This window comes from Acipenser ruthenus, chromosome 8 (assembly GCF_902713425.1).
Source record: "Acipenser ruthenus chromosome 8, fAciRut3.2 maternal haplotype, whole genome shotgun sequence".
NCBI lineage: Eukaryota > Metazoa > Chordata > Actinopteri > Acipenseriformes > Acipenseridae > Acipenser > Acipenser ruthenus.
Window position 1 is genome coordinate 40084097 of NC_081196.1, and position 24687 is coordinate 40108783.

Here is a 24687-nt window from a genome sequence, read left to right on the forward strand (position 1 = left end):
TGCAAGTTGCTATGCAATGGGAGCTCCTGTACAGTATGTGTACATACTTGCCTTATTGATCCAGGGTAATTTCCCCAGCTTCACTGTCATTCAGACAGTTGTTTGTATTTGGAAACCAATATAAGCAATTACCTGCTCTACGTGTGCAGTGAACAACCTGAATTCAACTTGGCAGTTTCAGGTAGGTAATTTTTTTTGTTGAGTTCCCCAAAAAGCAAAACATTTTTAGCTGCTTTAGCCAATGTTAAAAGTGAAAGTTTGTAATACATTCTAGCTTTGTCACATTGCTAGAAAAAAGAACCAAAAATGTAATAATATATAGGTGTTCATTAATACAACTAATGCCATGTTTCCAGTTGCCACTGAAACCAATGTGAAATCAGTCCTGCTTGTTTCTATGAGCAACAGATAAATATAAAAAACATTAATTGTGATTCTCAGTCCCAATTGGGAATGAATGCTGGCAGAACTCCCACTGACAGAAGTTACCAACTCCGCAGTAATGTTGTTGATGCTGACACCCTGGGATCCTTCAAGAAGCTGCTTGATGAGATTCTGGGATCAATAAGCTAGTAACAACCAGAGCAAGATAGGCTGAATGGCCTCCTCTCGTTTGTAAACTTCCTTATATTCTTACATTATGAGCTCCAATGCGAAGGATGCAAGAGGCAGGTTTAAAACATTGGACTGCAGAGTAAAAGAATAAAGTTCTTAGAACAGATATATTACAGTGCTGCAGGACTTTAACACAGCCACACCAGGGTTACTAAGTCCCATTGAGAAGTGGAAAACAAAATGTGTATGACAAACATTAAATGCAACAGATATAGTAAAACCCTAGGAAAATGTGATCAATCATTACCAAAAAGGCAAATGTCATCTTGCCTACATTTACCTGGCATTCAATTAGTATTGTTCTGGTAACCACATGATCTTCTGATCACAGAAGGTCATTGGGTAGATCACCATGACCTTCATCCATCATGTGGACAATGTGGGTGAGTTTCCTAAATACTACATGTCCCTAGATTATGATCATTTCAATAACTTACAGAATGCCTTTACCAAATTACATCAATTGCATAAGCAGTTCTCTAGATAAAGTAAAAATGTGAAAGATATTATGTAAAGACATGACACACAATTTTAGATTCACAATAGTGAAAAAACTTCTACAAAATGGTTTATTGAAAAGCAAGACATGACTATTGGTATATTTTACCATCTTTCAAAGCAAACATGAGCTTTAAAAAAAAAAAAAGGCATAAACTAGATTTCTACCTCATTTTGTTTCAGTTAGCCTCGTGTATAAACCTTGTAGAGGTAGATTTTTTTTTTGCATAACCTGAGAATCAAACTAGCATAACCAAAGGGTGTTAAATACATCCACGTGGAAAACATAAAAATAGTCAAAACATTACATCAATAATGACAGCAACCAAAACAAATACAGTAGCTTTTAAAACAGTTCTTTGAACAAGTACAACCACCTGGGTTTCATAAAAAGAAGAAAAAGTACATATTAATGAAAAAATCCCAAACATGGCATACATCCTGGTTTTTGTCTCAAACAGGTAGGATACAAGAGTCAAATAACCTTTTTAATTGAGGACTACACCAAAAGCATGTCAAATTAACAATGACACAAACAAATTAAGGTATGCCAAATTAACAATGACACAATCAATACCTTTAATACAAATCGCACTGTCCTCACAGACAAAATGTGCCTACTACTTTGAATCGTACACATTCACATTGTTTAGAAATTAATTTGGCTCACAAAAGCTGCATTACCAAAATGATATACTACATACTGCACCTCCCATCCATCTTAGGACCCGACACTCCATATAAATGTGTCAGTCTGGCTCAGAGGGTCTGATATGGTCAAAGTCTGGAAAATCTAAGTAATTCATCTATTAAATCCAATTCCATTTTGGACATTGCGTTAGTAACTAGTAACCAATTGGCAATACTGCCTACATACCAACATTGACACCCAATGAAGAAAATTATATTTTGTGTGTTTGAGATGGATGTAGTGAGAGAATTAAACCAAAGTTCTGTAGATTACAAAACTTTTCACATCCTGACGTACTATTAACATGAGAGTTTACCAGCCATGCGTTCCCTACTTTTGGGAACAGTTTTTATTACAAGCTTGGTTTTTCAGTACATTATATTGCACTCAGTTGTTGGCAGTGTAAATATACCAACATTCAAGTACTGTTACAAGGAATGAGGAAATAGAAAGTTATCAAAAACGCTACTGATTTAGAAATATTATCTCAAAAGTGCAAAAAAATAAATCTAAGTACCATAGAGTAAGCTACTGCTCAGAAGCATGGTGGTTTAAATAAAGGTCTTTATAATTTGCACAAAAATATATATATATAGATTTCTCTCTGGTCCCAAAGTTAAGTCCAATATAGTGTTGTCCAGATGAAGCCAATTCGATTTGCAAGTAAAGTAGAATTAAAAATAATTACATAATTCATCAAAATGCTTTGTATATCTGGGTTTTTAACTTTAAATGCAAACTTGATGTACTCTGTACCATAAATGTAGATGTAAAAAGTCCTGCCAATTTATAAGATATCTTCAGAGTTTAAACCCTGGATTCCAATAATCCAGTCTAAGAGATTAACTTGTACCAACCCTGAGGAATGTGGATGGTAGTAAACCCTGTATTTCCAACAAGAACAAGTGGACGAAGGTACAGTCAGCCCTGGAGTAATTACAGCAACAGAACCACTTGTAAACAACATTTACATTCATCATACCAGTATTAAAAGCCTGGGAAGGTATACGGTGTTTGGTTTGGTGCATGTCTATCATTGGGCATTAGTTTTTTCCAACCACGTGGTATAATTTTCAAAATGGAAAAGGAAAGGGAAGGTATACATTTACAATGCCTATACATTTTTGTTCAGTCAGGTAACATAAGAAAGTTTAAGCAATTTAAGGACTTCAAATGAGACCGAGAAAAGCTTCAAATGAGAAAAGCTTTCTGTACACAATTCTACTGCATGGAAAATGTTGCAGACTGTGCACATTGATATTGCTTGTATAATGTATTCTACATGTTGGTAAAAGTCTACTGCAGTTGACTGGAATCAATCATTGGTTGGGTTTCATTCCATGAGGTGGCACCATGTGATCATGGCAAAATGGACAGCACTGCTATGCAGTAGCAGGACACCATGGAATTTTAGAAAGCAGTTTGCGTTTAAAAAAAAAAAAAAAAAAAAAAAAGTTGAAAAGCATATTAAAGTTCACTATACTAAAAGGACAGGCTTGTGAAATAAAGAATGGGAATGACAGCTGTGAAGCAGAGGTAACATTTGATTCACAGAAATAGGGTATTTTCTTTGCCAATTTAGCTTAAATATTTTATAGAAAATACAAGTAGACTGCTACATGTAGCACCATGTTTTCTGCCCTTTAGCCTAGGGCTTATGGTAAAAGTGTGAAATGTCTTAAACCCCTTTTCTGTTACCTTGCTATATGTAAACTTTAACCAGAATGTTGCACTTATTTCTTCAAGAAAGATTGGGTTCTAGCTTAACTATTATACTATTACTAACTGGCTTTGGAGAATGCAACATAAAACATGCTAATCAGGTAACTTGCATGTGTTCAACACCATTTTTACACTGGCAGTTTCTCAACTGAAAACTGCTAATGACCCAAGTAAACTCTTAAGATAATTCACCAAAAGGAATATAGCCCTGTGTAAGTTCCCTATAAAATTAGGTTTCCTCTGAAATGCTGATGTCCACAAATATCAGACTGTGGTATTGGTATTACAGACAAGGGAATTCAAATCAAGGCAATACAAATGAGGCAGATGTGCGCAAAAGTTGTGAAAAATGTATAAAGTAATTTGACTTGAACGCTGCAAGTTACAGCTATTTTGAACCACATGAAATTCAATATTTAAGAAAACAGATGTGGTAGAAAAACGAAGTAAGAAATCCTCAACACAAAGCCAATAATTACCGAGTACAGAGTAAATTAATTATTGTTATTATTATCATTATTATTAATATTATTATTATTATTACACAAAAATATATACCTCCACAAAATACATTTAGCCCTTTTCTCAGTTCACATCAACTGAAGTGGCTGAGCCTTCGGCATCAATGCACCCTGGCTGGTCAGCAACACCTGTGTCTAGTTGGGTGCCCATGTCCTCACTGGCTGAGTCCACAGTCTCCTCCTCGCCAGGCTGTTCTGTGCTGGAAGGTGCCTCCATGGCAGGCTCTGTTGGTCCAGTACCTTCAGACAGCTGCCCCTGAAGGACTTCCATCTTCTTGTTTAGATCGTTCCTCTCCCTCTGCATAGCCCTGCACAGCTTCTCCAGGCGCTCCAGCTTTAGTTGAAGGGCTTTGTAATCCTTATCCCGTACCGTTTTCTTAATAAAAAAAAAAAAATAGTAAAACAAAACAAAACAAAAAAAAAAAGTGGTAATTTGACTGATTGTTTCCTGGCTAAATGGACATTTATTTTAAGTACTTTGATACCAAATGTGTTAAGACTGTGAAAATGTCCTTAAAACAAACAGAACATTATGTAATTATATATGAATACACAAACTGAGCAACATGTACTACACATACTGTCAGGGATCAAGGCTCCTGCGAACCCCCTCCACGCAGAGGGCCTCGGAGGACCTAAACTTGATGTGAAATCAAAGTTTAATTTGTTCAGTGAAAATGAATCATCCCCATGATCTATGTGGGCAGCGCTCACGGTGTCTGCCTGCAAGTCCAGCAACTAGTTGTGTCACATGACCAATGTGGTGCCACTGTGATTGGCTCAGTCTTATGCTCTCAAGAGCGCGAAGGCGGCAGTGGAGAGTTTACCTGTAGGAGGTAGGAAATGTGTTTTGTTGTTCATGTATTAAAATAAATATTTAAAATAGACTAATTACAGGAATAAATTACACATGGTTTTATTTTTAGTTATTTTTTTACTCTTGCTTGCTAGCCAGTAGTGTATCATTATTAGTTAATTGCACAAAGCTAGAGTAGGATTAGTATCTAGCCTATGTAGGTTATCCAGTGACAGTGTAAAGACTCTAATTACATAATAGCGAAATAAGTTTTTCTATTAGTTACCAATTTAAGAAATATTAAAAAGTAGTAGAAGTAAGCAGAGGATTTCAAAGAATATTTCTCTTGATGAGGATTGTTGTTGCTAAGGCTGTACAGTACAGCCTGCCAACCAATTCATGCACTGACATCATATTCATACATGTACATGTATACCTTACAGTACACTGGCAAACACAACCGAGTTTTGTGTAAAATATAGGCCATGAATGGCGATGAGATCAACTAATTAGATTTCAGTTTCGCTTGTTGTGTGTCACCGAAGGGTTGTTTCAAAGACATAATTGTAAAAATGGTTAATTCCATAAATATTTACATCCAAAATATTTGGCCAATTAAAATAAATATATACATATATTAATTCTAGTAATAGTTGTTGTACGGACAGTATTTTAGCTGCTAAGCACATCATCTCAGAATACAGGTGTTCCATAGAACCACATGGGGAGGCATGGCTCTATGGACACTAGAATAAGAACAGGCTAAGAGAAATTAAAGATGCTGCCACTGCCGTCAAATTTATTTTCTTGGTATTTTGTGACATTATTATTATTATTTGTTTATTTAGCAGACACCTTTATCCAAGGCGACTTACAGAGACTAGGGTGTGTGAACTATGCATCAGCTGCAGAGTCACTTACAATTGCATCTCACCTGGGCTCCCGAGTGGCGCATCCAGTAAAAGCACTCGCTAGAGTGCAGGATGCGCTCTATAGCCTGGGTGCCATGGCATGATAAATTTAAGTTGTTGTTGTCTAAGGAATTGTAAAATGTGTATAAGATTACCCAGTTTCAAAACGGTAGTTTCGTTAGAGACCCTGCTGTATGTATGGGATTGCTAGAAATACTGCAGATTCAGTAGGTCAAGCTACTGGAACTCTAAACAGTATGGGGTATAAATAAAAAGGGGGTGTATACTGGAACTCTGAAGCACAGAAATACCAAATGAACCCATTTTTAATGATTTTATTTTCAGCTATTGATTTGAACTTTAATATGTTTACCAAATCAAAACTAACAAACACCAGTGCAGTATTTTTAATACTTCCCATGCACAGTGCTTGTTCGAGAATTTTTCAAAACAATGAGCAATCAAGAATCTAAAGTCTGTGGGAAAGTACAATGAAATGTGTTCTTTTTTCCTACCCTGTGGGGGCGAGACCCTCACTGTAATATTGAATTGCTTGTTATTGTGATTGTTATTCTACTGGTGATAGAGCCGTGGTTTATTATGTATTGTGCATGCTGTTGATCAAGTGTGTTTGATATGACAGTGTATTGCTGTAGGACACTTCCCTTAAAGTTGCCGTAGTTTTTATTATTATTTATTATTATTTATTTCTTAGCCGACGCCCTTATCCAGGGCGACTTACAATTGTTACAAGATATCACTTTATTTTTTTTTTAACATACAATTACCCATTTATACAGCTGGGTATTTACTGGAGCAATCTAGGTAAAGTACCTTGCTCAAGGGCACAGCAGCAGTGTCCCCATCGGGATTTGAACCCACGACCCTCCAGTCAAGAGTCCAGAGCCCTAACCTCTACTCCACACTGCTGCCCTATACATGTGGACAAAGGGTTTTGTTATAGCCATATGTTTGGTAATCTTCTAGTAGAAGGGGTACTGCTACTGTCTTTACTGGTAATAGTTAAGGACAAAAGAATAATAATGACAATGATAGTAATTACGAGTAAATAATATAATACAATGATACAAAGATCGACGGTATTCATGCAGGTTAAACATACGTATAAATGAGAAGAAACACGTTTAACGTAAAATATATATGAATGTTTTATTATAAAAAGTATGAATGTTAAATAAGTTTATTTTTGTATAAAATCATTCCAGGTGTAAATGTTTATTGAATAATTAATCCTGTTAGGAGTAGGTGGGGCTGGGGATTATACAATGCTGTGTCTTTCTTTAGGAGAGAGAATTATTAGGTCAGTCGTGATCTTGTCTGGGTGAATGTCAGTCATTGAATGTATAACCTACTAGTCTGTGTTAGTGGGTTGTAATTTGTATGCAGTATCCAGTGCCACAATAAATATTTATGCCTGTGTACACTGCCAAGTCACTGTCTCGTGCGTTTTAAAGACCTCCGTGTTCCTGAGAGAATAATGTGATTGTGGGTGGGGGTAAGCTCGGACCACAACCCCCTTATATACCCGAGTTAGTTTCATGAAATGCAGTTTATAAACTGCAGGACTGTGAGTAATTTACAACAAAGACATTATAACCAAATACAGCAAATGTAGTTGTCCTGTGAGTCATATTAGCGGTAATATTACACCCACATTAATACTGTGTGATGTTACACAATGAGTGAAAACAGCATATTAGTGCCAGAAGTGAAATATGTGTAATAAAAAGCTCACAAACAATTTTGGATTTGCAGTTTGTAGCTATTTTGAATCCAGAATATTTTTGTTTTATAAAAGATGTTTATTGGGGAGGCTTATTTGTGCCACATATGCATTGTCTGTGGCCATATTCATGTTCCCTGAATATGCAGAACTACGCAATGTGGCTTTTCTGATCATGTATAGTTCTAGATTGCGGATTGAAAACCTGGTGTTTAAAATTGCTGCACTGGCCCTTTTAGAAAGATGCAACCCTTCCCTGAGGAACTTCTACACTGGGGGGGGGGGGGGCAGCGCCCAAAATTGCTGAAGCCAACCCTGCATACTGTACAGTATCCAACAGTCATTTCAATTTGTATATTTGTACACACTGTTTGAAAAACATAGCTCATCACTAGGGGTGTCACGGTATGCTGGTAAACCACGAAATTAACTCACCACAGTAGTAATACTGTAGCAAAAAATATTATCGTGATAACCGTGGGATCACGATATTGTAAATAAGTCAGTCTGAAAGGCAGATTTTAACACAGAATTCACCCGTATTGCACTGCTAGATGGCTTGACTAGTAATAAGGGAAAGAAACAATCACTTTAATGTAATTTACACACACAAACAACGGTTTAAATAAATTAAACTAAAAAAGTAATTTTTTTAAATTAGCGGTTCACTTCGTGGCCATGGCTGGCATCAGTATAATTATTTAAAGTAGTCTGCAGCGTCTCCACGCCACCAGCTACAGTATGTGAACATTGTGGAAGCATGCGCGCCTGCGTACTGTAGATATGAAACGCGATGCACATGGAAAAGCACACCTGAAAAAGCAAAGTCAAAGAAGTGCTGCAAAATAATTAAAATCAACGCAGCAAAAAAAAAAAAAAATAAACAAAATTGCAGCCTGTAGCTTCGGCAATCAGGAAAAGCAGTGCAAAACAATGAGATTTAGATGATGACTCAGTTATTTACACTAAAAAAAACAAAAGAATCATCAGTGTGGACGTTTTTTGGCTACAAAAAGAATGCAGATGACGTGGTAATTGAGGATTGCTTTCCAGTGTGCTGAACCTGCAAGAAAAAAATTGCTGCAAAAAATCGAAATACATCCAACATGTTTGTCCACCTCTGTGATCATCACTCCACACTCTACATAGAGACAGTGGGAACTGCATCTTTTTTGTATTTGTATTGAACTTCTTTTTTTTGTATTTTAAAGCTTTATGTGGCTTTGCAAAGCAACCTGTCAGATAGCTAGTACTACAAAGGATTAGGATTTTATAACACTGGATACTTTATTTTGCTATAAATGTTTTAACTATTCAGGTGCACAAGGATCAGATAATGCACAGCTGAGCAATACTGTAGGCGTCTGGATATCATATTTGATTCGTTAATTTGTGGGAGGTTAATACATTTTTTTTTTTTTAAGATCTTAATTTTTTTAATGCAATAACTTTAAATATGCCTTTTTAAGTTTTCAAATTGTTCGTGAAAAATGTGAATTTTTCAAGGGTATTAAGTCCTATGTAGCTACTGTAAGAATGATGCTTGAGTATGAACAACTGAATAAAACATTTGTTTGGGTATTTCAGTAGCACAAACTAAAAATAAAATTGTGGGTATATTTTTTAAACAATTAAAATAGACTGATGATTGTTTCTTATTTTTGTATGCCTAATATCAGTAGAACTGCTTGCTTTTATTTTGAGGCAGGCCTTATTTCCATAAAAGGTGTTTTTATAGAGATATTCATTTAAGAACACCAAGGGACCCACTTTGAAGCAAGTGCAAAGTTTGCCCTCATTTGTCTGAAAAGAATAAAACCATTTTAAAAGATTGTAAAACTAGTAAGAAACAACTCAAAATAATACTTTAATTGTTCCAACTTGCAACAAATGTGTTTCTTGATAGTCTCATAATATTGATATTTTTTTCTTTCAGAAAAAAATGGGGGAAAAGTTTGCAACTACTTCAAAATTGGACTGGTAATACCGTGATACTCAATATATCGCGATAATGTCTGGATTAATATCGCGATAATTAAAGTTAATATCGTGACACCCCTACTCATAACTGAAATGACACATCCAGTCTGTGCCAAATGCCCCACGGGTATCAAGGTGGGGAAAAGCACAGTTTGGAAAGGGAAAGCGTAATGTACATATGCCTCACCTCTTCTGCCATCTGCAGGAGAGCGGTATTATTGTTTTCCCATTTGGTACGCCAAACAGTAGTCTCCTTTTCCAGCTTCTTGATTTTCTTTGTCATCTGTGCACAAAAATAAATCATATCAATTTGCATATCACTTACTAAAGTTTATACCAGTTTGATTATTATTATTTATTTTTTTTATTATTTTTTTTTAAAAACAGTTTGATATGAAAACTAGACAATCAGCATTATTTTGAATTCTCCCAATGTACACTGCTCAAATTTAAGGACCATCAATCTTAAAATTAAATGAACAGATAAATGAATGGTATCATGTGTGCAACGTGAAAGTAAAAATGCCAACAGTTTGTCCATATGAATGTCTCGCTATCAAGTATAGGCTCCTCTGGCGTTAATGGAATCTGCAGTTACAGGGCATGCTTCTAATAAGGCGTCAGATTACATCTTTGGGGATCGTGTCCCATTCGTCAGTCTGTGCAACACCAAGCTCTCTGCTGTCACTTGGAGGGTTGCAACACAGATGAACAACGTCCTAGAAGGCCCCAAAGGTGTATGGGATTAAGGTCTGGACTTCTTGCAGTATGACAATGAGCATTATTTTGCATCAGAACAAACACACCAGCAAATGGTCTTACTACAGGGTCCCAGACTATGTCTAAGTACCAAAGAGCTGTAAATCCGCCCCTTGGAAGCACAGCAAAATCCGATGCAATCTCCACTGCAGATGCGTCCCCATACCATAAGACAATCCCCTCCTAAATGGTAATGTGGACAGGTGAAACCTTGATTCATCACTGGGCATTTGTTTTGTTCACCGACGGACCTGCCACTTCAATTGAGGAGCTGTAGCTGGTCTTCTTGACCTCATACCAGACTCATGCAATCTGTTTATCACAGTTTTGTTGCAGAATTATAAAGTAGCGTAATTGCTTTATGTATCAAATCATTTTTAACTGTTCTTGGTCTATGCAACAGAAAGCAGAAAGTATATTTGGCTATTTTTGGGACTGCTAGCTTTTTTACCCAAACTTACCTTTTCCATTTCTTGCCTGAAGGTAGTGAACACCTCATTGCTCTTTGCAAGAGTGGTCTGAAACTCCTCAAACTTGTCCATGTACAGAGAAAGCTGCAAATGAATTAAGAAATTACTACAGTACATAAAAACAGTACTTTAATAAAAATACAATACTTAATATTATACCTTGAAATAACTAAGTTGAAAGGTCACAGTATCACTCAAATCCAGAAAGCTTTAAAAGGCATTTGTAAATGTCAATGTTTTTATACAAATGAATTCTGTCAGTCCAGCTGTTTTTTTACCTGCTGTTTGAGTTGGCACTCCTGCTCCTTCATCAACTCACACATGTGCCTCGACTCAGTTGCTTCTTTTAAAAGCTAAAAAAAATTAAAATAAAAGAAAATAAATTAACCTGTTTTGCTACAATTGTTAATTTGCCAAGCCACAAATGGTTGATTATATTTTTATTACTACAACAGCATATAGTTTATTCAATAACACCACATTTCATATATTGTGATATTAAAAGTGCATGCGTGCTACAATTGATTATCAAATTACTAATTTAAAGCCGTTCAGTTTTTATAGGCACATATAGGGGAGTAATTTGACAGAATTTGATTTTTAACAGGGAACAGAACATGCAAATGAGGGGTGGAGACTGGATTAGTTTAAAAAAAAAAAAAAAAAAAGGATCTGAACGAAACTTAACCCTTTGCAGTCCATTTATTAACTGCGCGTCAGGCACGCCAGGTCTAATTAATTTTCACACGCGCAGTTAATTTTATACGCGCTGTTTAAAAGTATTTTTTTTCAGTCAAACGGGTTTAAATGGCCCTGCATATCAACAAAGCACTCACTAGGCATCTCCAGCCCCGCCCCACCCTTTCGTTTGCTATAGCGTTCAGCTATGTAAGAAATAAATAATAATAATAATAATAATAATAGTCGTACATACCGATCGATCATCTCTGGATCACTCGTTTTATCACCAAACTCCTCAATAATGCGATCCAAGTCATTATTTTATTACTATAACATCTGAAAAAAGCTCTGCAAATGTCCATGATAGTCTCTGTGCGCTGACGCACTCAGCCAGCTTGTTTACTATGAACGCCCCATTATCTGGTACCTGATACCATGTATGACTATTCATGAGATACGACTTTTTTTTTTTAAAAATTTTTTTTCCCGACTTGTCTCGGCTCCTGTCGCTCCCACTCGGCAATAGAATGGTTTTCTCGGCTTTTTCCGGAGAAAAAACGACTAAACACCCGTTTATTGCGTTGCTATAATGATGTCGGACCCAGTCCGACAAAGGACCTGTGAGGAATAATTGCAATGTCGGACCCAGTCCGACAATGGACTGCAAAGGGTTAAAAGAACTTAAATTCTTGGTAATATGACCTGATGTTAATTTAGAGGATAGAAATCGTGGGTGTTGTAGTGTGGACTAACTGTGGTGTCAATATGTGTGACAGCCCTGCCCTTGAGGTACTCACAAAGTCTCTCTCCTGCTGATGTTTCTGCTCCGCCTCCACCATGAGTTCAGTGGTTCTCTGAAGCTTTGCATCGACCAACTGCTGCTGGAGCTCCTTTTGCTTGAACACCTTGTCAATGTGCTGAGGGCAGGGGGAAGGAGAATAAACAGATACATCAATAAATAAATCAATAAATAACAATTGTGTATTTAAAAAAAGGTATGGATACATAGTTCCTACTACTAAGAATATATAGTTTGTCTCTCCTGCCCTAGCTGACCTTATAATAGCAAGACAAGTGGAATATTATTCAATGTTATTTGTTTCTTGACAAGGTCTATGTAAAGTGGGATCCACATGTTCCTAAATATTTATTGTAAGTAATTAAGGCCCTACATAAATTAGCAGAAATGTTGTTCTAGTGTCTTAATTATGAAGGTTAAAAAAATCCTTAGTGTTTTATTTTCTTATTTCATTACATGCACAAGTAGAAATGTTTTTACAGTAAATTGCTCACCAAAAAAAAACTATGTAGACTGACCGGTGCATTTACAGTATTTCACAATAAAGTGAGCCCAGACATGCCTGTATATTTACAGTTTACAGCCATTTCCCAGAGTCGCCGGGGGGTTGCAGCGGTGAACCAGGATTAATAACACAATTAACAATTCTAAATTGCGGAGAAAAATGGGGTAAAAATCATTGGCTACGACTAAATAAAAAAAAAAAATAATAAAATAAACAAACTGACACTTTTGGGGGCATTTGGATATTCAGTCTTTTGTCTCACAACTCCATCTGGTGCACAGTATTTACCGCTGCTACACGTGACGTAAAACAATTTACGATGGAAGAGCTGCATGTAGCTGGAGAGATGCTGGTTGGCCACCCCTGATCTACGCTCTTTCCACAAATTGTACTTTGCTGTGGTATTGATACAATTCATAACTATGTATCTCCAGCTATACTCTGCTGTATTTATAGCTCCTGTTTTGATGGCTATACCCCTCGCATACTAGAACAGAGATTTATTATCAAGCAGAAAAAGGTAAAACACATGACTGTATTTATGTATTTCAGGTTAAAGGAAATCTCCAATCCGCCAGTGCTTACCTCCTCCCGCAGATCATATTGTTCAATGAGTTTCTTCAGCTTCTCTGCCAGTTCAATGTTCTCCTGACGGAGTTTAGTGTTATGGATGTTATGCTGTTCCATCTGTGCTTGAATTTCGTTCAGCGTCATCTGGAAGTGTGCTGTTGCCTCTTTGCGCCTTTCCTCATCCTCACGCGCCCGCTGCATATTTTCCTCCTGCACAGGAGACTTATACAGGTAAATGAATTGAACCGCAAGATTAAAGCTGCACAAACTGCACATTCAGATCAAGCTCTCCACAGCTGAAGATCACTTTAAGCTAATTTACCATTTCAAGTGAAACAAGCTGCTGCTGCTTGGATTTGTGCAGATTTCTGTTCTCTACTGAGTCTAGGAAAAGAACCAATCATCGCAAATCCAAGCAGCTATTTCTTCACTTGAAAAGTTACATTAGCCCAGTCAACACCAATGACCCACCAAAGCTCCTGATTTCTGTGAAGAGCTCAATCTGAAGAATTGCACTACCCAAGTGATTCTTAATTTTACCTTGTAAATCCTGAAGAATATTTATGCCACCGCATACGCCTTATGCCTTTCTCCTGTGGTTATGTTTCCATCACAAGGTTTTTTAAGCATAACCAAGAGCATAATGTAAAGCTGATCAAATCTCTGACAGAATATAATACAGATCGGTCTCATTGATATGGCTTGTGGTATAAACATTGGCAGTAAAATTGTATTGTTTTTACTCTACAACACCAGTAATCAAAAATACCATCTTACAAAACAGCTCTGTACAAACTGTAAAAACACTATTTTAGAAACATAAGGTCGGTGTCAAGGTACCAACACATTTGCAATACAGTGTATTAAACACAGCAAATCTGAAGTAACTAGAGTGTCAGAGGCACCTTTTTAAAACTGCTGCCATAAATCATTTTTGGCTTATGATATATTAGTTGTTGAAACAGCAGCAGTGGATAGTACTTATAAGCTCCCTTCATTGAAAATTCTGGTCTTGAAGTAAAAAGATTGATAAATGACTTCTAGTGATATGGTTTTACAAATATGGGATTATATATTTTCTGATTACACACAACAAACAGTCTGTAAGAGAGTCATTGCCATTCATGCACACTCACCTTCAGGCTCTTGTTGTGTCGCTGTAGCTCTCTGCAGAGGCTCTCCAGCTTGCTGCGAGCCAGGATGGACTTGCTGTGTTCACTCTGCAGGTGGATCTTCTCTTTCACAATCTGAGCCTGCTTCTTCTGGAGGAGCTTCATCTCCTTTTGTACAGTCCGACTTGCCTCTAGCTAAAAGGATAATAAAAGGGAAATGTCTCATCAGATCACATAAGCAATGTAACAAAGCACACACTGCATTTAATGATGATACACAGGCGCAGCCGTATCTCTCATAGCCTCTCTCTCTAATATATATGTAGAGATTCTCCTTTGTGATAGTGGGTATGATGTTATGTGGCTTTTTTACAGCAAGGCATTGGGTGGTATGATGTGCAAACTCTGCCAGAAACACAAAAAAGATTGCAAAGGATCAGGGAATAAAAGGAGCAGTGTAGCCTGTGTATGAATTAGGGTGGATTTGAAAATGTCATTAGGCTTCACAATGAATTCTTTGCCCAGGCATGCTGTACTACAAAGGTATTTAGGCTTATGACATTTGCAAGTTGGATACATGAAGTAACGCAGGGATGAAAGCACGCCTGGGACTCTAAGACCAATCAGCTGCTCTGCACTTGACAATCATTAGCTATGTTTCCATTCAACTTTATTTTATTTATTTATTTATTTATTTTTCTATGCGCTAAAACTCATGCGTGTGTGTATATATATATATATATATAAAATGCTTGACAACTGCGATGGAAACAGGCAAAACTACAAACATAATTTTGATATTTAATTTAACACAATTTAATCAAAGAATCTACAAAATTCAAAAGTCTACCGGAAGCCATAATAGCAGTACAGTGTTTAATGATAGATGTCACATTTTTCAGTTGTGAGTTTAAGTATATGGAAAACTATAAAGCAGTATGTAATTCAATATGTTAACGTAACATTATTCAGCAGGTTTCATTCAACTTCATGAAGCTACATTGGTTAATTCTGTAGGGCGCTGGAAAACTGTCACAGATATAATTGCCCCCCCATAATTATCAAAAAGAATTATTCTTGAATCATCTATGCTTTTTTCTGTAATACCAGAGGACAGAGCAGGTACAGTAATTCAACTTAAACAACACGTAACATGGTGTCGCCAGTCATGTTACATGAGACACCTTACAAAATACTGACCTCACTTGGAGATGATCATATATCATGTCTGTTAGGATAACGTATATTTAATTATAATATAAACATACCTCATAATACTGCGATAGCATTACTGACGCACTGTCTGATTAAAACCACACCATTTACTGGATTTTTTTTGTCCTTTTAAGCAACAACAACAACACAACAACCATAGCGCAATCCTCTGGATTTGAGTTTCATTTTCTTTTCGCGTTTCTACTTTGTTAGTCACATGCTTTTGTTAACTTCAGGGCTTTAAACATTCATAAACTTTTGTTGTTGTCTCTGACACTGCCATTAAGCAGTGCTGCTTGCGAGAGGGGGTTTTCATATCTCAACATTTAAAAAAACAAATCTCGATCCCAACTTTCTGGTGCATATTCATATGTGTAAGATGACCACTGAAACCTTTGATCTTGAACCCAGCATCCTTGACAGGGGTGCAAATCATTTTGAAAATTGGTCCCAAATTGTTTTGAAAGTTTAGCACCAGAGCGCCTACTTGTGCTAAATTATTAAATACCGCCCTAATCAAGTCCCTCTTACAACTTCTCACATGACACAAACCTTCCCTCCTGTGTATGTGGATGAATGTGGGTGGGTTATCTGAGTAGTCCAGACTCAATGAGAAACTAGAGCTAGACAGCAACTTGGATGATGACCCCTAATTTAGGTGAGTACCAAACCATTTCTGCTGGTACTCCCCCCCCTTTCTGCTCCAGTTTACGAGTGGGCCGCGAAGTCAGTATAGTACTTACAAGATCTGCATATTTCTTGCACAAGGCTGCAAGCTTCTCTTCAGGAGATGCCAGTGTGTTTAGTGCCTGCATCAATAACAGTACTTCTTTACCTGTAGTACAAAAAGCAAAAGAAAAACAAGCATAACATGTTATTTTGCCCAGCACAGAGCCGTAACCCCTTTCTTCTGAGCATTACTTTAGCAAGTTTCTGCTAGAAAATAGGTAGAGCGGTTGGTAAAGTAAAAAGAACATAACCAACATGTGTCTCTAAATTTTAGAGGTCAAACACCCCCATTATAATCTTTATTGGACAGCAACAATCACGTTTAATAAATCTACAAAGATTCCTGCATCTACCACACCAAGTCTGCATAAGAGACCAATCCATGTATCTCTTACAAGGATAAATGTAAGGAATTCAAAAGCAAAAAAAAATGTCCAAGAATTTGGGTATAGAGGTTTCAAGCATCTCTATGGACAGATCTGCACAGTTGTTTCAGCTGTTTTTTTTTTTTTTTTTTTTTTTTTAAATACACAGGGGAAACTGTCAATTTTTTTTTTTTTTTTACATAGAAACAAAAAAGTAAATCTGAAAATGTGTCATTTACATGAGTTAACAAGAAATGGTAAGGTATACTGTTTAAAAAATAAAAAAGCCTCAATGTAAGAGAGAAAAAAACCTCCTATAGCCAAGTAAAGTACAGCCTAAAAAAATACTGTCAAAGCTTGTCCGGAATGGAATAAATCAGAGGCAAAATGAAATTAATGTTTTCCAGAAGGACCACTATTGTTGTGTCATAACGCGACAGCGCGGTACAGGATCCTTCTCCGGAGAGAAGGACCCCCGTAGTTGTGTCAGTTTGGAGCCCACATCTGTTATTTTACCTAGGAGAGCTCCAACATGACGTGGGAAATCTGTATATGGCTAGATATAATGCCATAATACTGCAATTTTGAAAAGGGCATATGTGGCCAGCAAGAATGCCTGAATCCAAATTAGAACCTCAGGCGGAAGGAGTCTTAAAATAAAACACCAGTGAGTGTATGTGTATGTGTATGTGTATATATATATATTATATATATATATATATATATATATATTATATATATATATATTATATATATATATATATATATATATATATATATATATATATATATATAAATAAAACAAGTATTAAAAATAAGTTAACCAGCAGCAGCTTTTTTTTAAAGACCTAGTATCTCGTCCATGCCAGTTACAACAATATCTGCAAGGTGTATTGGACCTTGCTGAGCTGTTTCCTATCTTCCTGTATTACCTGCAATAACTTTCAGTACTTTTTTGGGCATTATTGAAATTTTAGACATTTTTAGAAATGTTAGAAAAAAGCTAACCCGAGTGTCAATTCTCCACTGAACAAGGTGGCAGTATTTGAATTACAGGTTACTTCAGGGGTTTTCAATCTTTTTAAGCTGCACACCCCTTTCCAAAAAATGTTGTCCACCTTGTACCCGCATCTGAGATAGAGTCATAATAAAATGAAAACAGAAAAAAAGGTCTGTACAATAACATGATACAACAAAACGCACAAGCCTTGGAGTGTGAGATAGATAGTTATAAACATTACAGTATTATAACGGAAAAAAATACATTATATTTACTTTTGGATAAAAAGTCCCTCAAACAGGTTTCTTGTTGTTGGAAACATCAACATCATTTTATTGTAATTACTAATTAATTAAAATCAACAAAGCCTCTGTGCTAGCCTCAATCACTCAGAAATGACATAGGACTATTCCGCGATAGCAATTGGCAATCATGTATTTTTATTGATAATAAAATTACAGAAAAGGCGGCAAAGAAAAGTTCACGCATCTCTACAGCTTTACGAAAACATATTGGCATTTTAAAATTTAGTGACTAAAACGTACAGTACTGATGCTAATTAACAAACAATAATAAAACACTTACCTAGCATCAGTGTGATGGACATCCCTGTTTGTTACCACACAAATCACTGATAATGGCAGGGAAATTGGACAGAGCTTCAGTCGCAAGACATTTTTGGCGTTCTTAATCTCTGACGGTATTTCGTCTTGATCGCCATTTGCTACTAATGTACTAGAATTGAGCCAAAATTCCCTATTTCTTTACTGGATTAAAAGCTAAAAACTCTTACTCACACCAGACGTAACGGCTTGTCAAATTAGATCGCATTTTTCGGTTTCTGATTAGCCATACATTCTGTATTTTGAAATGAACCAAAGGTACTTAAGTTACAATAAACTTTAATCGGGTTTTTTCAAGGTTAAATGATGGCCCGTGTTACAGTGCCTTGCGAAAGTATTCGGCCCCCTTGAACTTTGCGACCTTTTGCCACATTTCAGGCTTCAAACATAAAGATATGAAACTGTAATTTTTTGTGAAGAATCAACAACAAGTGGGACACAATCATGAAGTGGAACGAAATTTATTGGATATTTCAAACTTTTTTAACAAATAAAAAACTGAAAGATTGGGCGTGCAAAATTATTCAGCCCCCTTAAGTTAATACTTTGTAGCGCCACCTTTTGCTGCGATTACAGCTGTAAGTCGCTTGGGGTATGTCTCTATCAGTTTTGTACATCGAGAGACTGAAATTTTTGCCCATTCCTCCTTGCAAAACAGCTCGAGCTCAGTGAGGTTGGATGGAGAGCATTTGTGAACAGCAGTTTTCAGTTCTTTCCACAGATTCTCGATTGGATTCAGGTCTGGACTTTGACTTGGCCATTCTAACACCTGGATATGTTTATTTGTGAACCATTCCATTGTAGATTTTGCTTTATGTTTTGGATCATTGTCTTGTTGGAAGACAAATCTCCGTCCCAGTCTCAGGTCTTTTGCAGACTCCATCAGGTTTTCTTCCAGAATGGTCCTGTATTTGGCTCCATCCATCTTCCCATCAATTTTAACCATCTTCCCTGTCCCTGCTGAAGAAAAGCAGGCCCAAACCATGATGCTGCCACCACCATGTTTGACAGTGGGGATGGTGTGTTCAGGGTGATGAGCTGTGTTGCTTTTACGCCAAACATAACGTTTTGCATTGTTGCCAAAAAGTTCGATTTTGGTTTCATCTGACCAGAGCACCTTCTTCCACATGTTTGGTGTGTCTCCCAGGTGGCTTGTGGCAAACTGTAAATGACACTTTTTATGGATATCTTTAAGAAATGGCTTTCTTCTTGCCACTCTTCCATAAAGGCCAGATTTGTGCAGTATACGACTGATTGTTGTCCTATGGACAGAGTCTCCCACCTCAGCTGTAGATCTCTGCAGTTCATCCAGAGTGATCATGGGCCTCTTGGCTGCATCTCTGATCAGTCTTCTCCTTGTATGAGCTGAAAGTTTAGAGGGACGGCCAGGTCTTGGTAGATTTGCAGTGGTCTGATACTCCTTCCATTTCAATATTATCGCTTGCACAGTGCTCCTTGGGATGTTTAAAGCTTGGGAAATCTTTTTGTATCCAAATCCGGCTTTAAACTTCTCCACAACAGTATCTCGGACCTGCCTGGTGTGTTCCTTGTTCTTCATGATGCTCTCTGCGCTTTAAACGGACCTCTGAGACTATCACAGTGCAGGTGCATTTATACGGAGACTTGATTACACACAGGTGGATTCTATTTATCATCATTAGTCATTTAGGTCAACATTGGATCATTCAGAGATCCTCACTGAACTTCTGGAGAGAGTTTGCTGCACTGAAAGTAAAGGGGCTGAATAATTTTGCACGCCCAATTTTTCAGTTTTTTATTTGTTAAAAAAGTTTGAAATATCCAATAAATTTCGTTCCACTTCATGATTGTGTCCCACTTGTTGTTGATTCTTCACAAAAAATTACAGTTTCATATCTTTATGTTTGAAGCCTGAAATGTGGCAAAAGGTCGCAAAGTTCAAGGGGGCCGAATACTTTCGCAAGGCACTGTATACAGTGCTGTATACAATCACATACACTGTATATATATTTTTTTTATCATGCTGTTATAGGCCTACTGGCAAAATGGCCAAGAGACAGTTGGTGCTTAACACATACTGAATTATTTTGGCCCTGAATTTTAGCATTTTTTGTCATAGAAAAGACAAATTTCACATACTTTATAACATTACCATAGGCTACTTTTTTTTTTTTTTTTTTTTAAATCAATGATGCAGTTTTCGTTTTCACAAATCTACTGCACTTTGTCTAAGCTGTACTGTAGTACGCAGAAGTACACATTTCTCCCATTCACTTGCTAGGTCACTCCATATCTCCAAACATCAGACAATTTTTTGTCTAGCAAATAGATAAGTTTACAGCGGATGAATTTCACATTATTTTTAAGCACAAATATAATAGCCTACATTAACAGTCACTGCTGAAGCCGATTACTTATTGTTCCAGAAGTAATGGTCGGTTGTAACAGGGACACAAGGTTATATTTGCGCCGGGCCATGTTGTTAACAAGCCTGATGTTGTCGTCCAGTCTTTACTGTGAAACTGACTGTAACCAGGGAGGGTGTGAGCGCATTCTACTGGACTGGAGAATAATGGCATGGGAGTTTAATTGTGAAAACGCAAGTGTAAACAAACAAGTAAAAAAGATTAGCCTCTCGTCAGACATGTCATGGTAATACAAAATGCATTAAATTTACTGTGTATTGGTATTGCGTCTGGTCTGGGAAGGGGGACACACGGGCACATTAACAGAAATTCAGCTGGACATTTTTTATTTCACGGGAGCATTGGCGCCGCCTAGCGCGAACAATCTCTATATGGGAACACCTCGGCTTTGGGAACAACTTTGTGGTGAAAATATTCCCATTGTAAATGCTCCACCTAAAGGAACAGTAACTTTGAATAAAAGAACAACTTTTTGACACCGATAACGATTCGCTGTTAACCAATTCAAAACTGATACAGTACTGTTTTGTAACATAACTCATCATCAAATGGTTTATTGAATGTTTTCAAAACTGACTATGACGAGAGTAATCTAGAGCTGCTGCTGCATTTTTTAACTTGTGTAGGGGTGCTGTGTTAATAATCATTGTGTTCAAATTCATGCTTGTCTTGAATAGTGCTCTCGTATTCATAATTACTGTTAGAGCTGCTGATGCATTTTTACAGTATTTAGGGGTGATTTGTTAACTTAGTTTATTAACATATGCTTGCCTATTGCTTTTCTCTTACTCATTCTGTTAATTTCATATTTTGATACACAAGCATTGTGACATTAGTAATAAATACATTTGTATTTATTGATACATATCATGATTGGCCTTGGCACCATTCTTACTGAACATTCGGCTAAGAGAACACTTTGCTTGCTTCCTGAGGGGTGTTCTCTTAGCCAGAAACTACTGTAGTACTTTGATGGCTGGAATTTTATTTCCAGGGCCTAAATATAAAATAGGTAACCCAATATGAGGCAGGTCTCTTCAAAATGGGAAAACAACAGAATGCTAAAATACAGCACAAAAACCTTCTCAGGTAACTGTTTATTTAAAAAAAATAATAAAAATAAATAAATGCACAACATTATAAAGGTTAATTATGATACTGGATCTTTAAACTGAGTAGAACATCAATTATGAGGACAGATTAAGTTGGTAAACAGGAACTATATTAGGGAAACAAACAAAAAAATACAAATAAACAAGCATCAGCTTGTTATGCTGTGAAAGACATTCTCTACTTTGGGAGACTGCCAAAGCCTTTGTCAATGTTATCAATTTATAAAGACAGATTAATAAAATGTGTGCTGAAATAAAACTTTGAAAAAAGTTTTTCCTTGTTCAGTCTGCAATTGCAAAGAGCCATGTCAGATAGCTACAAAAACTGAATACTGAAAAATAAAGATAAAAAGTAATAATGAAAAGGTGTTACTGCTGATAATGCTCCCAGCAAGTGTTATATCACCATATTGTACCATAATGCTTAAGTAGAGTAGAAGTGCCAAATTATGATACTCATTCTTTAATATATGGAAACCTGTGATGTTTTTTCAGTCCCTACACCATAGCCTTATGATTATTCACATTGCGACTTCTGATTAAATGCATTTTATGTTCCCTGGCACCAAAACACCTGCGAGAGCAGCATCACTAGTTGTTAGAAATAATGAAAGGTGGGTTTCAGCCATACCTAACCCTTTCTTTTCCTTGCTCTTGTCAGCCTCTGGGTCTTGCTGTCCATCTGGAGGATCTATACGGGAGTCTTCTCTCCCAGGCGTTTCTCCTCTGGATTCCTTAGTGCAGCAATCTGTCTCATGCTGGAGAAGGCTTCCTGCTCCATCATCACAGGGAGAACCCAGATCTTCTATACAGGAGCTGCTTACCAGTACATCAATCCCACACACTCCTGGGGTCGCCATTGATCGGTCTGTGAACTGGGGGAGAAAAAATGTGTTTAAATAAAATAAGTAATAAAATTCATTAAAAAATAAAAAGTTTCTTAATTATGATAGCTATACATGGGTTGGACAAAATATCTGAAATGCAGCACACGTTTTTTGTGTGAACTGTCTGTCCCTCACAGGACATGTTTTGCAAATGCAATCCTCGATAACGTGAAAACGGAGTATCTGTTGCAAATCCCTCTCAGACGGGACGGGCAAAACAGCAGACCTGACTGACTGATAGCAGCAATTAGAAGTTGATGCTAGGTTGGCAGGAGCTTTTAAGGGTGTTTGAATCTTACATTTTTACAAACACGATATACCGGTTTTATAACCTTAGCTGTGGCAGAGTGATGGTTTCGCTGAGTCATTGAGTTACTGATAATTATTTATTTATTTATTTATTTATTTATTTTTAATGCCGACTCTTACTGGTTCAAAAGTCTATCTGGAGCGCTGGTTGTGTGGTGTGACGTTTCCAGGTCGAACAGAAATACCACAAAAAAGGCATTACTTGGACAACAAACCCTGCTTCTTTCTGAGCTTTAATCGATGCTTAAATGCAAACTATCTTTCTAGACTTTAATATCAGTACGTTTCTTGTTAAACTCACACCACCACGTGTTTCACTGCAGCAGCAACAACAGTACTAGCAGCGCATTTTCCAGCCACATTGGTGTCAGACTTCTTAAATTAAACCAAATAAAACGAAAACATGGCGTGCTGAAGATTTACGTCGTGTTACACACAAAGAACAAACCTACATAGATTTGAAAACAGTCCGGATTCAACCTTAAATAAATTAATCACGTAAAAAATGCATTTGTATTAAGATTGTCTCCGAATCATGCGTTAAACTTTAAATACGCACAATGTGAAACTTTGGGAAATAAAATAAAATTATAATTATACTGTATCTATAATGTTAAACAATAACGTTAACATTCAAATTTTATACGAACTAAAAATAACAGACAAGTACAGAATACATTTTAATTTAATTCGGGCCTCGCTGCTGTCGTTGTGATAGGCGCCAGTTTCGTTTACACATTCTACTGCACCAGGGAAAAAATAAATAAATAAAACATAACACTTATTACATCATGCTGTTTATACTACTTGTATTAACAGTATTTGTTTTAAATTAAATGTAAGTGTTAACATCCCTTGAAAAGACAGTATACCCCTAACACGCCAAAAAATACACAACCCAACGCATGAGCAGCAACCTGCTGTGTACTTCGGTCAGTCACACACATTTCCTGGTTTTAATGTCTTTTTTAAGACATTAAAATGTCTTGTTTAACAACAGGACCGTGAGGATTTTATACATGTGCCATTAATTGAATACCGTCTTATATACCAACTGACTATTTAACATACAGAGTGGTGGTGTAACAGAAGTACCTGAATGTTTTCAGTGTTTAAATCGACCCTGGTTGCTGATTCCTGAACCTGCGTCGCCATGATGTGACGAAATAAAATAGCGAGAAAAAAAAGTACACAAGAGCAGATAGGGGTGGGGCTTATACTTAATGAGAAAGAAAAACACAGTGGTTTTTTTTTCCAGTTCCAGTAAGTAGATTATGATCAGCAAGATCTTCTATGACTGAGGCTAATGGGGCGTCATAGGCACGTCAGGACAAGGGGATTAATTAGTTGGCTTATGTTATTGTGAATACGAATATTAAGTCACATGTCAATCATTTGTGTCCAGGTTGTTATTTTTTATAGCAGATAAGCTGTGGGTGTTTGACAAGTAGAATTAGTCTAACTATGCGTTTACATTAAAATACGGCTAAGTGGTTGGTTCATGACGTGGACTAAAAAAGTGCTCTATTTTATATTTATTCGTAGAGAGCGATCTCATGAGTTCCAACCTTTACACGTCACAAACAAGCTGGTTACCACGCTGACTGATACGGTTGACAAACAGTTCACTTTTGTAGGATTGGGGTAGGTTGGGGGTGCTATGTTATA

General features: G+C 36.8%; 1 protein-coding gene across 1 annotated transcript; it reads right to left on the reverse strand.

Moving 5' to 3' along the window:
* Positions 1-1144: 1144 nt before the first annotated feature.
* On the reverse strand, positions 1145-24212 carry LOC117407450 (gamma-taxilin-like). Its single transcript, XM_034012494.3, has 10 exons — positions 24115-24212; positions 22455-22698; positions 16333-16424; positions 14399-14569; positions 13278-13472; positions 12186-12305; positions 10986-11060; positions 10699-10791; positions 9666-9761; positions 1145-4423 (listed from the first exon to the last, which is right to left on the reverse strand). Exons 1-10 carry the CDS (start codon positions 24172-24174, stop codon positions 4112-4114), a joined length of 1458 nt encoding a protein of 485 aa, XP_033868385.2. The 5' UTR covers positions 24175-24212; the 3' UTR covers positions 1145-4111.
* Positions 24213-24687: the final 475 nt, after the last annotated feature.